A 24,441-nucleotide genomic window follows, 5' to 3' on the forward strand; every position below is an offset into this window, starting at 1 on the left:
CACCTGTGAGGTCAGAACACAACTGTTGGACTTGATTTCCTCTTTCCACTCTGTAGTTCTTGGGGAGCAGACTCCATCAGGCTTTACCCACTGATCTATCACTGCATGCTAACCACATCTTGCTGCCTCTCAAATTAATATTTCTTAATCTCAAAAATAGGAATAATGACAGTTACAGTTGTTGCAAATGATCTCAGGATTACATGAATTACCAAGTGTAAAATGCCCATTTTCCTTATCAAGTTAAAATGCTTAGTCTGGATTTGGTGTCATATGTTTCTGAGAACCTGATGTAGTATGTGTGTATCCTTGAGGAAGGATATATCTTGTCTTTCTAACTCACTTCCTGGAGCTTACTAACCAGAGCAGAAGTGGTTACAAAGGTGTGGACAGCCCTTCCAGTAGGTGAGCAAAACACTGCGCTAGCCTTGAGAAAGAAGTGTGTGCCAAGAAGCATAAGGGGCTGTCTGGAGCAGTGGGCTTCCTTTTCCCTTAGCTTTGGCATTGCTGCTACCTAAATAAGTGTTCCCTCCCCTCCCCTCCCCTCCCCTCCCCTCCCCTCCCCTCCCCTCCCCTCCCCTCCCCTCCCTCCCCTCCCCTCCCCTCCCTCCCCTCCCCTCCCCTCCCTCCCTCCCCTCCCCTCCCCTCCCCTCTTGTTCTCTTTCCTCTCCCTTCCCTCCTCTCAACTTCTTTCTTTTTTGAGACAAAGTCTTATGTATCCTAGCTTGGCCTTGAATCTTCTGTGTAATTTCTATTCTTGTGTGGCAATACCCTTTTAAGTAGCAATGGCAGGATCCAAATTGGGCAGGGTCCTCCAACATCAATTCAGAAGAAAGTGCCTCACAGACCAATCTGATGGAGGCAGTTCTCAATTAAGATTCCCCTATCCCAGATATGTCTAGGTTTGTGTTAAATTGGCAAAATCTAACCAGCAAGTCTACCCCTTGTCAATCTGACACACAAATACATTAGTTCATAATCTTCCCCCCCTTTGTCCCTGAGATCTCATGTTAGTATCACAATATAATATACAATATAACTTCAATATATATATACAATATACAATAACTGTAGTATAACTTTGAAAGTCCCATAGTCTTCAAAATTTCCATTGATTTAAAAATCCAAATTCTTGGCTGGGCATGGTTGCACACATCTTTAATGACTTAATCCCAGCACCTGGGAGGCAGAGCCAGATGTGTCTCTGTGAATCTGAGGCCAGCCTCGTCTCAAGGAGTTCAGGAACAACCAGGGCTGCTATTACACAGAGAAACCCTGTCTTGGAAAGAAAAAGTTCAAAATCTCATTAAAAACCCAAAGTCTCTTAGCTGTGGGTTCCTGTAAAATAAAAAACAAGGTATATACTTTCCTGCATTAAGAGTGAAGAACCAGTGCACAATTATACTTAGAGCACAACCAAACCAAATTCCACAGTATAAATAGTTCAGTGTCCACAGCCTGGCACTCGCACTTGGGTAGTCCCTTCTATCAGCTCTGTAACCCACACTACACACAACTCTCTCTTAGGCTCAGGTTGGCTCCACTCATACCAGCTCCTGTGCTTGGTAGTGTTCCAAGAGTCGCATATGCTGTGACCTCCACAGCTACTGAAGCTACATCTTCACTAATAATCATTCTTGGATTCTTAGGGTGCTAAATCTCAACTTCACTCCATGACTCCATCAGTCCTGGGGCCTGCATTGCTGATGAGGCTGCACCTTTGCCACTGGCTTCTCTCAGTGCCACTGCTATTCTGATAGAATGAGTTTCTCAATTGAGTTTCTCTCTTGACAGATGACTCTAGTTTGTGTCAAGTTGACAAAAACTGACCAGTACAACTGATTTTCCAAGGAGCAATGTTTTCTGCTTTTAATTAGAGAATGCACTATAAGCCAAGATTTGGACTTAATAGTAGACTTTTTATTCATAGTAATGGAAGTGCAAGGACAGTGGATGAGGACAAATGAAGATATTTGTATTACTGATAATACACTCTTATGAAAAAATAAGGCAAGTCCTTCACATAGGAAACCCTGCAGGTTGGCTTGGTTGCCTGGGTCAGTACAGCTGGAGCAAAATAATGGGACACTTGTTGGAAAGTAAATAAATGTTGCTTAATAAAACATGTGAAGGCTTAAGAAAATCAAAAGAGAATTAAAATCCTGTTAATAGTAGCCTTATCAAGATAAAATTACTTGAAATAAAGAGGGTTCAGGATTTAATATTGCTCACAAGAACTGCACAGCTATGGCTATCTACAGGTATTGGGTATGATCACTTGCAATTTTGGAATAATTATATAGAATTATGTAACTTCCACACAGTAATAGAAATTTTGAAAATAGTTCATCTTTTCATTTATCTTCATTAGTACCAAAAGAGGCAGGTAGTTAAAAGTTAAAAAAAATGTGATGTAAATAAATTAGGTTCGAACTCCTAGAGGTATCCTGCATGGGTAGTTAATGCTATTCCCAGAAGTCTTAGATTATTAAACCAAAATCCCAATGCCAGATGTATATTCTTCCTTACAAGTTATTGGTCAGGAAGTCCCCAGAGGTACCCAAAGCAATACAGACTACTATTCTTACTCTTGGTTGCTCACCAGAGCCCGATGGTAGAACTCTGTTGCTGAAAACACCGTCCAGTTTGTTAGCAGGACATAGAGAAATCAAGCTGTAAATAAGCTAGAAACTTCTTCGCTGGGCTTTAAGCTGCTGTGCAAGTCACGGGGGAGAAAATTGATCAATGGTCTTTCCCAGATGTGGGCCCTTCACACTGAAATACTGAACTGCAAAGTAAATGGCCCATGGGGCAATAGCAGCCTGACTGATGGGGTAGTCACTCTCTGATTGGATTTGAGCCCCTCCCACACCACAGGAGGGAGTCCATGCCTGATACCGTAAAATCCATGGCTATGGAGCTTACTGTAGGCCTTAGAATTTGAAATTATTGTTATCACTATTTTGCTAAATAGACCTATGTCAAAATGCCTTAGAAACATTATGTTTATAATTATAGATCTGTGCTGCTGCCATCTGTAGTTAGAGCAACTTTTTGCAGTGGGCAGTGGTTAATGCAGAGACTCACAACTGGTCAGAGTGCTCAGAGTGACTGTTGAGCACTCAGCCCCAAATGAGACTTCTACCTCGTACTGCCGCAAGGTCCGGGGAATACTGGAGAAGTGCAGAATGAATTAAGACCCAGGGGAGGTAGAGGAGTATTCTGAGATTGTCTTATGGTCACAATATGACTGTTATATTCATGAATCCAAGGCTGAGGTTACCTGTATAAGATGGAGCATCCCAGACTGGACTGGGGGAGGGTGTTTATGAGACAACACCCCTGAAGCTCTTGCCAGTCAATGGCTATTGAGCTGAGTGAATGATTTTTTTTTCAGTGCTGCAGCCATTGCTGGGTTTTTCATACACTAGTAAATAACACTACATCTGTGCTCATGTAGGCAGCCCAAATTCAATTCAGTGGGTCAGGTAGAAAATCATGAAGTAGGAGGGAAGCTGCTGGGAGGAGGAGTAGCTGGGAGACCGAGAGAGAATAAAGGGGTTGATGTGATCAAAATACATTACATACACACGTGAAGCTCACTACAGAATTACATGGTTTCTTGTGAGGGGAAGGACATAGAATTTTGTGAGAAGTGCAGAGTCTTTATGCTTTTCCTTCTTTGACAGAAGGGTTGGGGAAGGTCTTTTGTGCAGTGTCTTGCTGGAGTGGATGTGTATGTAGGTCCTGCCTTGTGGGACTGTTGTGTGGATGTTGGCCCTGGCTCTGTGATGTCTTTGTGGGTGTGGGGAGGTCCAGGAATGAAGGAATTGTTGATCCATCTCTGTAGTTCCTACTGGGGCAGGTTTGGGCCCCAGGAAGCAGCTGAGCCTGCTTCTGTGTGTCTCCTAGAAGGGGTGGGGCTCATGTACCAGTCTGCCTCTGTGCTGTTATATGGCCTTTCGTCTGCCTGCTTGCTCATGGCAGTAGGGAAGAGACACAGTTGTGTTGGTCCTGTTTCTGAGTTGCCCTCCTGGGTATGAGGTCTACCTCTGAGTTAGTGGTTCTCAACCTTCCTAATGTTGTAGCCCTTTAATATAGTTCCTCATGTTGTAGTGATGCCCAACATAAATTTTTTTATTGGTATTTTATAAATGTAATTTTGCTACACTTATACATTATAATGTAAATATCTGTGCTTTCCGATGATCTTGGGCAACCCCTGTGAAAGGGTCACTCTACCTCAGAAGGGTTATGACCCATAGGTTGAGAACCCTGATCTAAGTGGTCTACCAGGTCTAAGCTCAGACCAAATTTCCACCTTTTGGGAAGCTCTGCAGTTATGGCTCAAAGTTGTCCCCACCCTTAGCCCTCAGACTGTAGTACCAAGACACATGTCCTGGGGTCCCAGGGTGTGTTGAGCAGGATGGGCCCTTTCTAGAGCTGACTAGCTGCTGACTCAGGTGGGAGCTTTTTAAAATGGCTTTTGCCACTGCTGCAGTCAAGTGTCCAGGAGACAGGATTTCCCCTAGAGCCATCCTGCCCTGGGTAGGTGCAGCCCTTAAAGTCTGTCCCTCCTTTCTAGGAAGACAGCAAGTCCCAGTAAGGACCCAGTCCTCCAAGTCACGGTTTGGAGTTTCTTTCCTGTTGTTTCCCAGAATTTCCTTCTAGTCTTTCTTTCTGTAAAGCTAGTGTGTTGCTGCTGTCAGGAAGGCTGCTTCCCAACTCTCTCCCTCTGACAATTCAGAGACTAGTAGTCCATGCAAGGATGTAGTGGTGGGTAGGTGGGCTGGAGACATGGCTCAGAGGTAAAGAGTGCATACCACTCTTGCAGAGGATTTGAGTTCAGTTGCTAACACCTATGTTAGGCAGCTCATGACTGTAACTCCAGTTCTAGGGGATTTGAAACTCTCTTTTAGCCTCAGCTGGTATCCGATACCTGCACTCACATGCACTTACTTTGGTCTTTTTATTTTGAGATTGAAATTTATTTTGCTAAAAAGATACGTATTTAGTATCTAGAAATCTCTATACTAATACAATGTATTGCCAAACAATCACAATAACCTAAAAATACAATTCTATACATATTAAACATGGAAATTTCACTTAGAAAAATAAATATGAAACAAAAGATGACCATAAGACTGCACTGCAGTGAGAGTTAAAGATATTAGAGTATTTGAAGATAGAAAAAAAAACACTCTTAAGTTTTCACCTCTTCTTTTCCCCTGTGACTACTGGAATAACTAAAAGAAAAGAAAGTTCAGTCAAGTTCTTTTTTGTTTGTTTTTTGTTTTGTTTTGTTTGTTTGTTTGTTTTTGACTTATTGCACCAAATCTTAGGACAAAAGACACTGGACATTAAGAGGTCCATCCCAGTCTTTGGAATTCAGTGCAGTTACTTTTCTTCTTATGTGTCTTGAGTTCTTGAAGCAGCCTTGACTTAACTGTTGCTTAATGCTGGCGGTGCAGCATCCTGAGCTGTGTGGCTATTGAGAGTAACCCCCAAGCTCTGTTCCCATTCACCTCTGGAAATAGAATGTCCTTCAGTGCTTGAGCCTAGCATGTCATATGGCCCTGAATAAGTTGGTGTCTGGGTTGGGTACAGGATGTCTTCCTGATCTTTGGGGGACCTGGCTGGCACTGAGTCATCATTGAGTATATTTAATAGATAATTTACAGCCTTTAGTAAATCTAATGTTTGTGCTTCTTCAGGGATAGTTATTGATTTCTTTAATAAATGTGCTATTTATTTCTTTGCATGATTCATAGTTATTTAATGAAACTGGATGTTTGAATATTATTATGTGATAATCCTGGAAATCAGATTCTTCATCCTACTTATGATCTATTTTCATTGCTTGCTTAGTGATGTTCTTTTTTTTTTTTTATCATTCTTTATGATGGAAACTATGGCAGCAGAAGTAGAGTGTCTATTTCTGTCACCTTCTAAGATGACACCATGGTATCATGTAACAGTGTATCAACATAGTCAGTGGTAATGAATGAAACTTAGGCTGCTGCTTCTTGGTGCCTATGAAATAATGAGTGGTTTTGGTGAGTGTTACTCAGATATACCACATCATGGCAAATTAACTAATAATCAGGAGTTCTCCTAATATTCTTGGGGAATAGACTCACACTGCAATGGAAATGAGTATGCCATGCCAAACCATGAGGATTTAAAGGAATCTGGGCAAAGGAAAGACTTTAAAGGTAAACATGATGAAGATTACAAAAGATATTTTGAAGTTGTTACTCTTGGCCACAGGATAAATAATAGTGGTGCCAGTCATACATTGAAGAAGACAGCTGTTGGGCCAGAGCCCTCGAACCAGAAGTGTGTTTAATTCATAAGTATTCTTAGCTCTTTAATGAAACAGTGATGTATCTCTTTAGAGGTGGTGTTGAAATTTTAAACACTGTTTATTATCTATCACCTTTCCTTAAGGTATTCCCATCTGTCAGCAGCACTTAATTTGGAATAACATGGAGCTTGAAGATGATTATTGCTTGAATGATTACAAGTGAGTGTAACTGCACAGTAGCAGCTTTATAGGTACTTGGTATTAGGACTGCACACGGCTGGTTTCTTTATAGGTACTCAGTATCCTGACTCTGCATGGCTGGTTTCTTCATGCCTTTGCAGAACAGCTCTCTAATCCCAGGTTTCATTATGAATTCTGACTTCTAGACTTATTTGCTCAGTACCATCTTTGTTCCTGACCTATGTTCTCTGATATTTGTAGTCAACCTTTTAGGTTCATGCCAAACTATTGGTTCCTGCCTTCTCAAATGATTCTATTAACTTCTCATCCTCTTTGCTTTTTTTTTTTTTTTTTTTTTTTTTTTTTAAATATTGATCTTTTTTCACCTGCCCCAGTTCCTTTCCTTTTATTTCACAAGTTTTGGGCACAGGAGAGTTGCTGACCACTGAGACTTTATTCACTAGGACCTATTTTCTCTTTACAAAGTGACACTGTTTGTACCAGTAGTTACAAATGTGCTTTCTGACTTTTGATCTTTCTCTTCTCTGTCAGGTAATTTATTACTCTCAAGGCAAAGGAATTAGGAGGCTGAGAGGTGGTATTGAACTGGGAGAACACTAGGACTTGGGAGAGCTGCTGGATTTTCTGTGTTATTTTTATTTTGCTGAATACATTTTCTGTTTCCTAGTTCTTTGGGGTTTGACTAAGTTTTTTTCTTGGTCCTTCTTTTTGTATTTTTGAGACAGGATTTCTCTTTGTAGCTCTGACTGCCCTGGAACTTGCTCTGTATACCAGGCTGGCCTCGAACTCAGAGATCTGCCTGCCTCTGGCTCTGGAGCCTGGGATCAAAGACATGTGGCATCATCTTGCACCTGGGCTCTCCCTTTTTACAAAGCTTATGAAAACTTATAAATTTTCTGTAATTCATATGGGTAAATATATTAATATATTTCATTTACTCGTATTGCTGTATCTTTTCCCATATTTTAGGGAATATATAATAGCACTAACAAACCAGCACATAATTAGTGGTTCATTTGACACTGAATGTTATTTGATGATTGTAGTTTATTTTTGTGCTAATTATTCACAGCATTTCAGAAGGTTGTACCTTGAAGCTGGTATTGGCTATGCGTGGAGGACCGATAAGTACTAGAAAAGGTAGGCATACGTTAAAGCAATCTAACGATCACGCTTAAGTAACTTAGTTCTTCAGGGGTTAATGACTAAGCATTCAAACAAGAGTTTGTGAGCGCCATGTCTATTGAAGCCACCACAAGGTTTTAATCCAATTCACTGGCTTGCTCCCTGGCCTCAAGCCAGCTTTGTCATCTGCACCCCACCACATAGAGCCATGCTCACAGCAGTCCTACTTTGTGACCCTTGTTTTTAGAAGGTTTTCAGACTGTTTTGATCCTCCATGAACTAGAAAACTAGAAGTTGAGTACAGATTTCATTGCTGGCTTATTCCCACATGTCAAATTATATCTCCATACTTCATAATTTTGGTTAAGATTGGATGATTAAAATGTTAAGGCTCTGCCTCAAAATAACAACTAAAACAGCACAAGAAAAAACCTTCCTTTTCTAAAATTATATACTGAACTATATTGCTTTTAGATGACAGACTCCCAGTGAGTGTTCAGTCATGAAGAGTTATGCACACACAGACAACCTCAGCACCCACCTCTTGGCGTAAAGCATCCTGTACTGGTTTAGGAATGGCTTTTAGTGGCTGTGGTAATAATTAGTTCTTAGTGATGTAATATGGAAATTGGATCTTTAAATTTTGAAAATAGTTCTGTATACTGTGGTATTTGCCTGTCATCTCAGCCATGCCTGAGGCAGGAGAATTGAAAGTTACAAATAAGCTTGGGCAACACAGGTGTCTCAGAGAAGGCAGGAAGCTCTATGGATAATATCATTTTAAGGTTTACAAATTTTTCTGACAGTGAAAGAACAAATCAATGTTATGTTTCAGAGGTAGAGATATTAAATTTAGACCATGGCATCTTTGATATTTTGACCTTATTGCTTTCAGAGTTTAAAATTTTTCTGTAGTGTTTTATTTTACTTTTCTTTCTGGTGCTGGCTGTTGAACCTTGAGCCTGTGCACAGCAAGCAAGTACTCTGCTGATCAGTGGTATCTGATGTTGGTGCCACCACTTAGGGTACTGCGTGCGGTGTTCCAACGTGGTTAATGAGTAATGAAAGTTAGGCAACTTGGAAACTTGAGCACAACTGACTATCACTGGCCCACCAGGTATGAAGAGTGTTGGTGGCTCCAGTAGATCTGTGTGAGTCTCCAATGGTCGGATTGGACACAAACCCCAAGACACTGACTGAGTCATGAGAGGAGCCTTTCAAGAGACACTCGCTGATCCTTTGATGCAGTGCAGTTTTAGCATACCTGTGGCCTTCCTTAGGCTTTCTTGTGCCCTTTCAACTACTTCAAGGAACAACTATAGAAAGAGCCAAGAAAGATTTACTTTGTTGTTGTTTTATTTTGTTGTTTTCTTTTGCTGGTACAGACTGAACCCAGGACCTTGGACATGCTAGATATTCACTCTCCAATGAATCCTGTCTCTAACTCTCTCTTGCCTCTAATTGCTTGAATGTATCTTCCAATGGTGTGTGTGTGGTGTGTACTGTCTCATGATTATTGATTATTATATAATCTAAAGTAAGTGGGATTTATAATACATTTAAGTGATTGATTGTTAGAACTGGTATTTAAAAGCACAGAAGGCTGAAGGGGTTTAGCTAAAATAACAATAGATAAATCTGTCAACTGTCCTGAAACAAGAATATAAATGACCTCATGTTTTTAGTTAAGCTTCTCTTTAGGCATGCAGCATAATGATGCATTTTTCTTTCATATTAATACAAAACAAGCCATAAATTTGAGAGGATTTAGGAGAGACAGTAAGAATTGGAGGAAAGGGGGAAGGAAGGGAAAACAATGAAAATGCAGTACGCATTAAATTCTTTAAAAATTAATAAGGGATGCTATATAAAATATTAAAGTGTCAGAAGCCTGATTGGAGCATATCATATTATCACTTGCACAATGTAGTTGTGTACACTCCGCATATTTATCCTGTTGCTGTAGCAAGATGCAAAAATGCACTATGAATTGAAAGCCTGTTTATCAATCTTTCCATTGTAGTTCCTGTGGAAGACCCACTCAGGGAGCTTGCCGAGTACATGGATTCCAGTCGAGATGAGGTCTGGGAAAAGACCTCTTGCAACAAACAAGTTACATTTTTGGTATACCGGGAAGGAGATCAACTGAATTTCTTTCGTGTAGTAGATAGGGGAGATGGCACTTTAACACCACTATCTGAGTCTTTAAGGTAAACAGGCTTTATTTGTGTGTTTCATTTAGAAAAGGAGAATGTATAGCACACTTCAGAAGCCTTTGTGTGTTCCTTGGGTTATTGAAATAGCTGTAGTGTATTAACAAAACCCAGTAAGTTTCATGTACCCTTGCACCTTTCCCTGATAAGTAATTATAAGTTTATCCTTCATATGACTGATGCTTAAAAAATAATTTATAAACTTTAATTTTCTTTACACAGTAGATTTTTTTATAAAAATAGTTTGTTTCCATTTATTTGTGACAATAACTATTAGATTATAGTTTTGTGATAATAGTATATTATTACATAACTATGACAGAGCAGAAAGGATTAATCCTAAGGTTGGTATCATTTTTAACTCTGCTACTTAAAAACAGGTAAATCTCTTTACTTCTTTTTGTATTTTATTACTATTAAGAGGAAATAAAGTATATTACTTCTAAAAGCAGAAGGAAGACACTATTGATTGCTCAGGTAGGCAGTGGGAAATGAAGGAGTCAGGACAAGAGAATCTCTTAAGTTTTTGTACATCTCAACTTACAGTGAGCCCTCCTCTTACTTTTATTTTTATCTTTAATTACATTATTTGTGTGAACATGTATCTGCATGATTGTACCACGTTGCTTATGGAAGTCAGAGGACAGCTAGGGAGTCAGTTCTCGTTTTCATCATGTGGGTCCTGAGGATTGAACTCATGTAGTAAGGCTTTGACAGCAAGTGCCTTGACTGGTCAAACCATCTGCCCATCTCTCTTCACTTTTAAGTCATCAAACACATACTGAACATTTGTAGCCAGTGACTAGCTAATCTGGAGGCACTCATGTACTAGCTGGGGTCCTGGTGCTACACTATTGGTGATTGTTGCAGAAGGTTATGAGCTCTGGCATCAGATGAATTGGCCTTCATTTCCTGTGAAACAGAATTAGGGCTGGCCTGTGTGAAGTAACTTTAAATGAAGAGGAACATTTTGCCAAGCAGACAAAGGAAGGAAAGTTACTACAGGTAACTAAAGTGAGGCTCACAAAAAGGTAAAAATCTATTGCTAAAATTTTTCAAAAGAAAACCCAGCTTGTGATCTAAAGAACAATCTTGGGGTCAGATGTCTATGAACAGAATACTGCTTTGTTAATGGCCCACACCTTATACTAAAGGTGTCATATGGAAGTGTGTGATCCATAGTTTTGTTAAGAGATGTATCTGCTTTCATATTCTTATTCAGTGTGATATAATCCATCTCCTTTCACTTAGATGATTGAGGGCTCTGAGTTTCCTGGCTGCTGGTTGGCTAGAGGCTTCTCTCAGCTCCCCTTTGATTAACTCAGAAGAAACTAATTTGAGGCCTGTCAGAATCACTTTATTTTTTACCACATTAAGTTGAATAGACCATACCCACACTCAAGGATAGAGTGTTCTGGTTATAGTTACCAGGAGAGAGCCTTACAGTTTCTCCTAAGATTCTGTTCAGTGTGTGTGGGAAAGAGAGGCTGGACTCTTTTGGAGGCCCAACTAACAACTAGTGGCTGATTGCTTGCTTGCTTGCTTTTGTGCTTGCTTGCTTTTTTTTCTTTTTCTATTTTTTTGTTTTGTTTTCAAGATAGCATTTTTCTGTGAGCCCTGGATGTCCTGGAACTCATTCTTTAGACCAGGCTTACCTTGAACTCATAGATCAGACTGTCTCTGCCTCCCAAGTGCTGGGATTAAAAGCATGCAAGGGGCTGTTTTCATAATAGGTCAGATCTGGTTAGCACTAGAAGTGTGACATCTGCCTTGGACTAGAAGTAGAGAGGGGTTAGCAAGAAGATTAGTGAAGACTACTTACTGCCTCGGATCATTAGAAGAATTCTTTCATGACAGTTTCTTCACATGTGAGTCCCTTGATAATATGTCATCCTCCAATTTCCATGGCTTTTCATATGTCTTATACACCTTCACCCATTTGCTTGTTATTTCCATGTCTCACTTTCATCCTCCTCCAGCTAATTTCTTGTCATCTTTGAGGCTGAGGATGGCTTTGACCTCATCATGTAGCAGAATCTGGCCCTTCATTCCTTTGCCTCTCAAGTGCTCAGACTGCAGGTGCGTGCCACCAGGCCTGGCTCCCCTGGCTAATGTCTGGTTTTGTTATTACATTATGTAAATATTACACATTTACATGTGTGTGTATACACATGTGTGCACTTCTTCTGCACACATGCACATGAATATATATGTGGAGGTCAGAGGGAATCTTGTAGATGGTTCTAACTTTCTGTCTCATAGGTCACAGGGATGGAACTTGTGTTATTCTGCACAGAAAGTACCTTTATCCACTAAGCCATCTCGCTAGCCTGTAATTTCAGTTTGTGTTACCACTTAGCCCAAATATTGTCATGAAGTTAATAGTGTATTCTCTGTACAGGTCACCAAAAATAATGAGAAAAACCATGATTATTATGGTTTGAATTTGAGAAGTTCCCAAAGCCTCCTGTTTAAGGGTTTGGTTGTTAGTTGATTGGTTTGGGGGAAATGATTGACTCTCAAGCTCTCAGACATAATAGATTGTCCCTTGATGATCTATAACATGATAGAATATTGGGTGGTGGGGCCTACTTGATGAAATTAGGTATAAATGGTATGCTTTGGAAAGATAGAACACTGGCTATGCCTTCTTTCTCTTAAAAATATTCATTATTTGAGTGTGTGTGTGTAGAATGTGGAGGTCAGATGACTAGTAGGAGTTGGTTCTCTCTAGGGTCTTGTGGGTCCTGGGGACCAAACTTAGGTTTGCCTCTGAAAGCTTGCTTTTTTCTCTCTCTGCTTCCTGGCTGCCATGAGGTGAGTAGCTCTGCCCTGCCATGTGCTTCCCACCATGTTTTGTCTTACTATGGTCCAGGGACAACAGAACCAAGTGGCCATGGATTAAAACCTCTAAAATCAGGAGCAAATTAATCTCTCCACCTTTTAAATCAGTCCACTCATTTGTCACAGCAATGGAGAACTGATTAACACAGAGATAAAAACCATCCAAGGGATGCCCAATAAACTCATGGGATAAGTGAAGCTTACGACTGATTCTGCTGTTGTAGTGATACATGGTGGGTCCATGTATTTATCAGATGTATACTATGGTGAGGGTCAAAATCACAGCTAGAGGCCCCCAGCACTCACCTGTTTCTTTATAAATTGGAATTTAAAAAACTAGAGAGTAGCTTCTTAAGAAGGTATGGCTGAGAACACGAGGAGTTGGAGGGGACAGATAGACATGAAGCAACCATGACTGAAGACTGGGGCAAAGGGAGAGAGAGAGAGAGAGAAAGAGAGAGAGAGAGAGAGAGAGACAGAGAGAGAGAGAGAGAGAGAGAGAGAGAGAGAGACTCCATGCAGTGAGACTGTGGCAGCACAGCAGAGGGAAAAGGCAGGTACCTAGGCAGAGACCTAGGGAGTATAGCTGACATGGACTCAGCATGGCACAGAGGGGCAGTCTCAGCCCCACTGCTCGGAATTCTACAGAGCAGGGTGTTGATAGAGAACCTTTCTGCATTCCCAACACACACTGGCAGTGCTGTTGTGAGGAGGGTGGTGTTCTGGAGAAGGGTGAATGGTGTGTTGGAGCTTGCAGCTTTGGGAAACAAAAAGGCCTTTTATTTTACTGTCCCCTTCTGCATTGAAGAATTTATACAAACATGAATATGCTCTCGGTGAATATCTTTAAAAGCCAGTTTGCCAGAGGAGACTGTCATCCTGTAATTCCGTGCCAATGGTGCTTGGTAGGTAACAGGTAAAGATTGCAGAACTCACTTTCCCCATTAACACTGTTGCTAGCTTAGGAACTTGAAGAACCAAGCCGATGGATCTGATTAGTTGGATTGCTGCCTGCTGTACCCAGCTCCTCAGTGCAGATTTACCTCTATGTAGGCCTCAGAAGGGCCCTGCAGTGCCTGGCCTTGGCCTTTGCTCTCTCAGAACTAAACACGACATGATAAGAACTGATTGGAATAGTAGTGGGTGTCCGCTCTTCCACATACAGTGGATCATTTCAGTAGAAACAATACTTTCCTTTCTTATTAAGACTATTTTTCTAATTATTTTGGTACATATATTTTGCTTCATGCTTTTTATATATCTTTTTTATATCTTTTAAGACTTTATTTTTTTATTTTTGTTATTGACTTTGTTTCTACCTTTCTCTTGTTTCCTTTTCCCTCCTGTTTGGGTTAGAATCCAGGATTCTGCACTTGCTAGGCAGCTGCTCTAACAATAGCTAATAATATTCCCAGTTCTCTCTTTAAATATTCTGACTTTTAGTGATCTTTTCTCTTTCTTTCATTCTTAGGCAATTTTACCATTTAAAATTTTTAAACAGTTTATTTCATTTTTATTTATGTTTGTGCACATGTGCATTACATGGTGGGCAAAGAACAACTTGGGTGAATTCTGCTGTGTGGGTTTTGGATGTTGAACTCAGGTTTTCAGACTTGGCAGCAAGTGCATCACATACCTGCCATCTCTGCAGTCCTGTCTTTACTTTGTATTATGTGGCCTGTCATTCTGGTTGGTGGTGACATTTTATATATAGTTTTCTTTTTCTTTTCACTATTTCAGTGTCTGGTTTGCATGTATTAGCTAGTGTGTTCCTCTTTCCAGATAGGGTTAGGAACTGAGCCACTCTCTTTCTTAATTAAGAGAAATTAATCCTATTTACTGCGATTCATCTCTGCTGGGACCTCAGAGAATATCTCTACTTTAAAAATAGAGGACATTAGAGCCAGCAGGATGGCTTCACAGGTAAAGGTACTTGCCACCTGAGGATGCAAGCTCAATAAACTGAGTCAGCTCCCAAGGGCCCACATAACGGTAGAAGGCTAGAGAGACTTCACAGAGTTGTCCTCTAACCTCAACATGAATACCATGGCATTCACTCCACACCCCCCACTAATAATAATAATATTTTCAGTTAGAAAAAAGAGGTCATAAAAGCCCATAGCTAGCACTTGGGCCTCAAGTAAATATAGTTAGGGGTGCTCAATGATCTGTTCCTGGATATTCACTCCTATAGCACCAGCAGAGAGAAGCAATGGCCTCATATGTCCAAGTACACACCACTCCCATATTTCTTCAGACTGCACATTACTGAGAAGGGTTGGGGCATAGTCCCTAGACTCCAGTACAGCAGCCTGAAGTGTCAGAGGGATGCCTCTTGTGTTAAGACCTACAAAGAAAATAGGGATCTAGTTTTTAAATATTGTCTAATGATTTCAGTTCTATCTGATGTAACATGTGTATGCTTCTAAGTCCATTTTTCTTGTACACTGATTTTTTTTAAGTTACAAAATTACACTGAGCATGGTGATGCTCACCAGCAGTTGGCAAACAGAAGAGGGATTTCTCCATGTTCAAGGTCAGCCTGGTCTAGGTAGGGAGTTCTAGGCCACCACCAGAGCTACCTAGTGAGACTTTGTTTCAAAAGAAAAAAAAAAAGAGACAGTACCAAATAGCAATGCACAGCATCCACACGTGATAACTGTTACTGCATCACTGCACACTGCATCCATACGTGATAACCGTAACTACATCACTGTAATTGGAGCTTGCCAGGCTTTAGTGTGCAGTGCTAAGGGTTGCCTAACACCGATGTTAGTTTCAGCACTGTGCAGAAGAATGATATGTAATGTACAGACTAGCTATTCTATCTCTACTACAGGCAACCTGGATTCTGTATAAATTTATGTGCTAAAAATACAATTATTTTGATTTTTTCCCAGCTATTTAAAAGTGTGAAAAACTGCTTAGTTCATAGGCCACACAGTAGGTTGCAGGTCAGCTTTGACACATTGCCATATTTTGCTGAATTATTTGATTCATTCACATGCAAAATGGTAATTTTTATCTTAAATCATTTTAGTGAGTCATGCTCGCTTGTTTTTTATTTTTTAAAAGTTATTTATTTATTTATTTTTGTTTTTATTTATTTATTTTTATGTGAAAATCTTTATTGGATATTTTATTTACATTTCAGATGCCATCACCTTTCTCCATTTCCCTTCCCTAGAAAACCCCTATCCCACTTCTTCTTTTTGCTTTTATACTATTTTTTAAATCAAAGGCTTTATAAGTTTGGTAATGCTCAATATCAGAAGTGTAACCCAATACCCAGCCTAGATATATCAACTATCTTTGACTGGCGGGGATACGCAAACATCCACCTTCATGTTCCCCCCCCAAGGCCCCCCCCCCGCCCGTCACCTAGCTCTTCCTCTCCTTACTCCTCCCACCTTAGCTCCTCCTACGTATCACCCTTCCTGTTAAAATAAAACTTTTCTCTCAAAATACAGTTAGAGCATAACTATACCAATTTGTGTCAGTAAGGTACAAGATAGACCTAATACCCAGACCATCATTTTGTTGACTAAACAGAACCTCTGTCCTCCCTCCTAACTAAAAAACTTAATTATGAACCTGGCTTTTTTTCTTGGCTTTAGAATGAATGTCAGCTGAAAACCATCCTCTCAAACCTTTTCTCTCAAAGTAAATAGCTGGGATTGGCTATGAGACTGTAAGTTTTCAACCCCGTCAGAAATCCAGAATGACTGAGTTAACTGAAATTATGGGAAGCACAAAGCATAGTTTCTAAAACTTAGCCAATTTATAGAGACCGCTGAGCACCTGGACAGTCCCTATACTACAAAATGTTGGAGCATCCAGCAGCAATTCCAGGACATCAGAGGTTCGAGCAGGTCTGCTCAGCTCACTTGATGAGTAGATACACCCAGGCTGTGTATTCTGCAATATACAATTCTCAAAACAAACTTTAGTATAAGATAATTTTTTGTTTGAATTCTAGAATCTAGTCTTCTGGCGGCCTGTCTCTGTCATGTCTAATCCATATAATTCTGGGAGTTTCTTTGAGAGTGTACTACCACCATCCTCCCATTTTCACCTCCCTGCTCTTAAATTCCCCAACACTAGGGAATCCAAACTTTCAGGCACCAAGGCCCTCTACTTCCACTGATGCCTAACCCCTTACCCGATCTCCCTTCCTCCAATTACTATGAGGGTGTGCTCCCACCATCCTCCCATTTCTGCCTCCCTGGTCTCGAAATTCCCCAACACTAGGGAATCCAAACTTTCAGGTACCTAGGCTGTCCACTTCCACTGATGCCTGACAAGACCACCCTCAACTACCTATACAGGTGGAGCCAGGCGTCCCTTTGTGTTCTCGGGCGGAGATTTTAGAATGGCTACTCCAGCTTGTTTCTTAGGGCCATTTGCTTGAAAAATTGTTTTCCAGTCTTTTACTCTAAGGTAGAGTCTGTCTTTGTCACTGTATGCAGCAAAATGCTGTGCCCTGTTTATGTATCCAGTCCATTAGCCTATGTCTTTTAATTGGGGGATTGAGTCCATTGCTGTTAAGAGATGTTAAGGAACAGTGATTGTTGCTTCCTGTTATTTTTGTTAGTAGAGGTGGAATTATCTTTGTGTGGCTATCTTCTTTTGGATTTGTTGGTAGAGGATTACTTTCTTGCTCTTTCTAGGGTATAATTTCCCTCCTTGTATTGAAGCTTTCCAGCTATTATCCTTTGTAATCTGGGTTTATGGAAAAATATTGTGTAAATTTCATTTTGTCGTGGAATATCTTGGTTTCTTCATCTATGGTAATTGAGAGTTTTGCTGGGTATAGTAGCCTGGGCTGGCATTTGTGTTCTCTTAGGATCTGTATGACATCTGTCCAGGATCTTCTAGCTTTTATAGTATCTGGTGAGAAGTCTGGTGTAATTCTGATAGGTCTGCCTTTATATGTTACTTGGCCTTTTCCCTTATTGCATTTAACATTCTTTCTTTGTTTTGTGCACTTGGTGTTTTGATTATTATGTGACGGGAGGCATTTCTTTTCTGGTCTAGTCTATTTGGCGTTCTATAGGCTTCTTGTATGTTTATGGGCATCTTGTTCTTTAGAGTAGGGAAGTTTTCTTCTATAATTTTGTTGAAGATATTTATTGGCCCTTTAAGTTGGGAATCTTCACTCTCATCTATACCTATTATCCTTAGGTTTGGTCTCCTCATTGTGTCCTGGATTTCCTGGACATTTTGTGTTAAGAACTTTTTGCATTTTGCATTTTCTTTGACAGTTGTGTCAATATTTTCTATGGTATCTTCTGCACCTGAGATTCTCTCTTCTATCTCTTCTATTCTGTTGGTGATGCTTGCATCTGTGACTCCTGATTTCTTTCCTAGGTTTTTCTATCTCCAGGGTAGTTTCCCTTTGTGATTTCTTGATTGTTTCTAATTCCATTTTTATGTCCTGGATGGTTTTGTTCAATTCCTTCACCCGTTTGGTTGTGTTGGCTTGTAATTTTTTAAGGGATTTTTGTGTTTCCTCTTTAAGGGCTTCTACCTGTTTACCTGTGTTCTCCTCAAATTCTTTGAGAGTGTTATAAATAACACTCTTAAATCCTTTTTAAAGTTCTCTATCATCATCATTAGAAGTGATTTTAAATCTGAATCTTGCTTTCCTGGTGATATGGGGAGTTCAGGACTTTCTTTTGTGGGAGAACTAGGTTCTACTGATGCCAAATACCCTGGGTTGCTGATGCTTATGTTCTTGGGCTTGCCTTTTGCCATTTGGATCTCCTTAGTGCTACCTGCCCTGTCTCTGACTGGTGCCTGTCTTTCCTATTATATTGGTTTTATCAGAACTGTGTTGGGTGGGTGTTACTACTGGGGTAAGAGCTGGGGCCCAAAATCTGCTCAGTGCTCCGGGGCCAGGAGTGACTTCCTGGGTCCTAGTGGGTCCCAGTTACTCCCTGTTTGGAGTGGGCCTTGCTGTCTGCTTACCTAAGATAATGCCAGGGTTAGTGCATCTGGGAGCCCAGCTTCCTCTGGGTTCTTAGAGATTGTGGCCAGAGCTGCCGCCCAGGATCTGCTCAGTGCTCAGGCCCAGACTAGAAGGAACCAGTGCTCTGGGCTAGGAGTGACTTCCTGGGTCCTTGTGGGTCCCAGTTATTCCCTGTTTGGGGCGAGCATTGCTGTCTGCTTACCTAACATAGTGCCAAGGTTAGAGCACCTGGGAGCCCTGCTTCCTCTGGGTTCTTAGAGATTGGGGGCAGAGCTGTCGCCCAGGATCTGCTCAGTGCTCAGGCCCAGAGGGAAAGGGCTTGCTTGTTTTAAAAGAGAAAAATCTAAGCAGACACTGTAGGGGTTAAATGATAACTTGCCTTTTACAAAACCCAGTGAGGAAGTTAAGCATAGTGGCTCAGGTCTGTAATCCCAGCATTGTGAAGCTGAGAAGAGGCTGGCCTACAGAGCGAGTTCCAGGTCAACCTGAAATAGAAAGCCAAATCTTGCCTTTCAAAAGCAAAATGCAAATTAGAACTTGGTTTTGGGATGAACATAATTCACGTTGAAATAAATGTCACATTTGTCCATCTGTTGCTATTTAATCATATTATTAAGGGTCTGGAGAATACTTAAATATTAAAATGCAAGAGACTACGAGAGTATTTAGATACAGGAATTGGAGAGATACCATCATGGTTAAGAGTACTTACTACTCTTCTAAGAGGAAAGGCCATGAATTAGTTCCCAGCATTCACATCAGATGGCTCACAACCACCTGTGACTCTGATCCAGGAGACCCAGTGCCCTTCTCCAGCTTCCATACATACCTTTCAGCATGTTATATACCCTCTCCCAAACACACACAGGAATAAAAATAAAAGTGAAATTTTAAACAATGAATATTAGATAGATTTGTAGGGACTTATAAATTATTGTAAATTATATATTATCTTAGTCTAGTTGTATTTTTCCCATTGCGCATAAATGATTGGCTTCTAGCTGATCTCATGAATCTATGATTGTTGAGAGAATAATAGACATGGTAATCCCAGAATTAATTACCATGTAGCCCTGGTATTTGCCTAGAACTCCCTATCAAGTCCAGGCTGACTTTGAACATGGAGAAATCTCTCTTCTGCTTCCCATCTGTAATCCCAGCATTGGAGAGACAGAGGCAGAAGGATCCCTAAAGGCTCAAGGCCAAAATGGTCTACATAATGAACTACAGACCAGTCAAGGCACCATAGGAGGGAGACTGTGGTCCAATCCTTTTCCCTCCAAAAAGATAATTTGAAAAATGAGATGAATTTAAAATAGTTTTATACTCTAAAATGTATCCCATAAAATATTTCTCTTCGTATATACATTCCACAGGAGAGTGTGTTTTTTGTGACTATAAAATTGTATTAGAAACAGCTTAAAATATTTATTTCTTAAGGGGTAAAGTTAAAAAAAAAACATAGTGCAGAGAAATATTTAGAGTTAAAATATTTTACAGTAATCAAGACTAGAGTGTGTAAAATCACTCCTTCTGACTTTACAAGGTAAACTGACAGAAGTCTTCATGATCTTTCATTTTCAAGTTTATTGATATAGAGACAAAAGTGGTCACATATATCAATTTTGTCATGCATTGTCACGCATGATGCTGTGACAAGGAGTAACAGGGAAACTTAGCTTTGGAACTACACAAGTTGGCTGTTTGGATCTGAGGCTCAATACCTACTGTATTTCTGGTCTTGAAACAAATGGCTTAATTTTTTTAATTAGAGAAGGGTCACTTTGTAGTCCTGGCTGTTTTAGTACTCTTTGGTAGACCAGGCTGGCCTTGAACTCATAGAAACCCTTCTACCTCAGCTTCTTAAGCCACTGCTGCCAATTTGGAAATCCTTGGGGACTGAACCCAAGTTGGAATCAGATCTAGCTAGGTACTCAAAGTCAGTTCACCTGCCGCTCCTGTGAGCCAGCCTGCCCACCACTGGGCCCTGGTGAAGCAGACTCAAGTCCTACTTAGACACTTTCAAAGTCAGTGTCTGTGTCTGCACATGTCAGCCTTTCCCCTGCTTTCCTCCACTCCCTGCTTCCCTCCTCACCCCATTTACCAAGTCAACCACTCTAATATACCCTGCAGATCTGAGGCTGCTTGGAGTCTGAGCTGGAGTTTGAATCAAAACTTCTTTTCAAGTAGGGCCTAACTCATCTGTCCCAACCCCCATATTGTCAGCTACCCCACCTACTGCACAGATCTGGGACAGTTTGAAATCCAATGTGGAATCTGAACTGGAAATTCAAGGAAGGAACTCCTAGAGCCTTAATTCCTAGCCTCCAACCCAGAAGTACAGTTAAAGATAGTCCAAGCCAGCCCTCTCCCTACACACTGCTTCTGTTGGATCATGTAGAATCTCATCTGGAATCCCAAAGGGGCCCCAAGACTGAAAACACAATATCTTAGGATTTCTATTGCTGTGAGCAAACACCATGATTAAAAGCAACTTGGGGAGGAAAGGGTTTATTTTAGCCTGCAACTCTCAGGTCACACTCCAGCACTGAGGGCAGTTGGGGCAGGTCAAGGCACAAACTTTGGCTATTTCAATGTGTTTTCTTTAGTACCCAAGACCAACTGCCCAGCAGTGCACAGCCTACAGTGAACTGGGCCCTCCCACAAAAATTGTTAATCAAGAAAATGCCTCACAGCCTTACCCACAGGCCAGTCTGGTGGGGGCATTTTCTCAGTTGAGGTTCCCTCTTTACAGGTAACTCTAGCCTGCCTCAAGCTGACAAAAATACTAAACAGGACACCAAATCATCATTCAGCTGGCCCAAAATTCAAGCAATTGGGGTAATAACAAAGGTGAGACCAGAAATCCGCACAAACACCGCAAACACTGCCTAATAACTCCAGATTTTAATGGTCCCCCTGACCCCTAATACCCGAACAAACTAAGAGGATTATAAAACAGGATCTCTGTTTTTGTTTCCTCAAAAAAAAAAAACAAACAAACAAAAAAAAAAAACAAAAAAAAAAAAAACAACAAAAAAAAAAAAAAAAACAGACCTCACATCAAGGACAGACAGCATTTTAGGGTAGGTAGAAGGATGGAGAAATGTATCTTAAGCAGGTAGAAGGTATCTCAAGCAGGAGCAGCTACTGTACTAGCTGACAAGACAGAGGACACTGCATACTCTTCTGATACAGAGCCACCAAGAAGATATTATAAACATTTATGTACCAAACACAGGAGCATCTCATTCAATAAAAGAAATGCCTTTAGATATAAAACCACACATTTACCCCAATACAGTCACAGTGGGTGACTTCAATATCCAACCATCACCAGTCCACAGATCATCCAGACAAAAAACAGATAAACTGCAGTTAAATATAAATCAAATGGATCTAGAAAACATTACACTAAAACACTAAATGAGTTTTCTTCTTAGCAGCACATGGAACAGTTTCCAAAATTGACCACATATTAGGACAAAGGCAAGTCTCAACAAAATTGGGAAAATTTAAGTAACATCTTGTATCTGTGTGACCACTATAGATATTAGCAATAGAAACAGGAAAATGTACACGAACTCACAGAAGCCAAACAACATACTGAATAAAAGTTCAACTATGGGAGAAATCAAGGGAAGTGTAAAACTTTCTAAAACTGAATGAAAATGAAAATAACGCATATCAAAATCTATGGGACACAATGACAGCAACACTAACAGTAATATTCCTAGTACTAAGTGCCTTTTTAATGCTCTTGCAGAGGACCGGGGTTCAGTTCTCTAATGACTTCATTTTCAGGTGATCCAACACCCAGCAGCAGGTATGTGTGTAGCGTACATGCATATATGCAGACAAAACACTCATAAATTAATTTTTTAATTGGAATGGTCTCATTAACAACTTACATACTTTAAAGCTTTAGAAAACAGGAAGAATCAACATCCTAAAAAATTAGATAGGAAGAAATTCTCAAACTTGGGCTGAAATCAATACAGATTTTTAAAATACAAAAAAAAAAAAAATGAATGAGTTGGTTCTTTGAAAAAAAAAATAGAGGGTTGGGCATGGTGGTGCACACCCTTGATCCTACCACTCAAGAAGCAGAGTCAGGCAGACAGGCAGGACTGTTAAACAGAGAAGCCTTGTCTGGAAAACAAACAACACCAAAGAATATCAATGGTTCTTTAGCCAAATTAACAAGAGATCTAAATTCTTAAATCATAGATGAAATGAGAGGTGTTGCAACATCTAGTTAGAAAATTCAAAGAACTATAAGGCCATAATTTAAAACTGTTTATTCCACCAAACTGGATAACCTAAAAGAAATGGATGAATTGTTAGATATATACAACCTGCCAGTATTAAGTCAAGATGAAGTAAATAAACAACCAAAATGTGAGACAGAGCTTTAGTTTAAAATCTCCCAACAAAAACTATGCAGGAATAGGAAGATTCAGTATCTTTCTATAAGACTTTTTCAAAGAAGAAGTAACACCAGTACTTCTCAAATTCTTCTGTAAAATAGAAATTGAAAGAATACTTCCAAATTTTTTTATGAAGTCACTAGTACCCTGAGACAAAGGCCAAACACTTAACAGATAAAAAAATGGTTAGAGACCAGTATCTTTTATATAGATACAAATATAATTTAAGAACATATCAAAAAAGATTATTCACCATGATCAAGTTGGCTTCATCCCAGATATGCAAGATTGGTTCAACATATGTAAACCAATAAACTGTTTACAACAATCCCACAGCCAACATCATTCTAAACAAAGCATTTCCACTAAATCACTGTTGACTATTGTTTGAAATTAACTAGAATAAGACACCTGAAGGAGATGATACAGATAGGAAAGGAGGAAGTCAGAGTATTCTTGTTTACAGAAGATATAATTTCATAAGACCCCAAAGACTCACCAGAAAGTGTCTACAGATGGTAATACATTCAGCAATATAGCAGGACACAGAACACAAAGATCAATAACTGTTCCACGTACAAGTGACAAAGGTACTTGGAATGAAGCTAGCTTTCACAATAGCATACACGCACATCATGTAATAGCTAAGGAAATGAAAGGCTTGTTCAATAAAAACTTTAAGACATTGAAGAAAGAAATTGAAAACACTAGAAAGACAGAAAGACCTCACATGCTTATTGATTGTTAGTATTAATAGTGTGAAAATGGACACGCTACCGAAAGCAATCTAGATATTCATTGCAATGCCCTTCAAAATTCCAGCACAGTTCTTCCCAGAAATTTAAAAAATAAATTTCACATACTATTAAATAGATAAATACCCCATGATAGCCAAGACCATCTTGAACAATAAAAGAACTGATGGAAGTCTCACTATTCCTGATTTTAAGTTGTACTACAGAGCTACAGTAATAAAAGCAGAATGATATTGGCAGAGAGAGGAGGGAGTGGGAGGGAGGCAGAGAGGGAAAAGGGAGGGATGGACAGAGGGAAGGAAGGAGGGAAGGGAAAGGAGAAACAAATAAATTGGGGCTGAGAGAGATGGTTCGGTGATTAAGAGGACTGCCTGCTCTTCCAAGGGATCTGGGTTTGATTCCCAGCATCTATATAGTAGCCTACAACCATCTGTTTCCAGGTGATTTATCAATTTTTATTAGATATTTTATTTATTTACATTTCAGATGTCATCCCCTTTCCCTATCTCCCCTTCCTAGAAACACCCTATCCCATTCCCCCTCCTTCTCCTTGCTATTATGCCATTTTATTTACATTCAAGTATTAAGGTCA

The 24,441-nt window shown here is 40.0% G+C and overlaps 1 protein-coding gene and 1 non-coding gene across 14 annotated transcripts in view; one reads left to right on the top strand and one right to left on the bottom strand.

The window, feature by feature from the left end:
• Zfand4 (zinc finger AN1-type containing 4) overlaps window positions 1-24,441 on the top strand; it is a 67,738-nt gene that overhangs the window by 8,482 nt on the left and 34,815 nt on the right. For 9 of the 13 annotated variants that reach the window (XR_013112577.1, XR_013112576.1, XR_013112575.1 and 6 more), the window contains exons 3-5: window positions 6,454-6,529; window positions 7,584-7,651; window positions 9,660-9,846. Coding sequence is in view for 10 of the 13 variants with exons in the window: in XM_076940344.1 (XP_076796459.1) it covers window positions 6,454-6,529; window positions 7,584-7,651; window positions 9,660-9,846 (331 nt within the window). In the remaining 3 variants the exon portion in view is untranslated. Of the gene's footprint in view, window positions 1-6,453; window positions 6,530-7,583; window positions 7,652-9,659; window positions 9,847-11,831; window positions 12,667-24,441 lie in introns of those variants that run through there. The other 4 variants (XM_076940338.1, XM_076940341.1, XM_076940342.1 and 1 more) reach the window with 3 other exon arrangements.
• Window positions 5,325-5,470, bottom strand: LOC117715887 (small nucleolar RNA SNORA81). Its single transcript, XR_004607677.1, has one exon. It is a non-coding gene; the product is annotated as a small nucleolar RNA SNORA81 (small nucleolar RNA).

The sequence above is a fragment of the Arvicanthis niloticus genome, chromosome 9 (assembly GCF_011762505.2).
Source record: "Arvicanthis niloticus isolate mArvNil1 chromosome 9, mArvNil1.pat.X, whole genome shotgun sequence".
NCBI lineage: Eukaryota > Metazoa > Chordata > Mammalia > Rodentia > Muridae > Arvicanthis > Arvicanthis niloticus.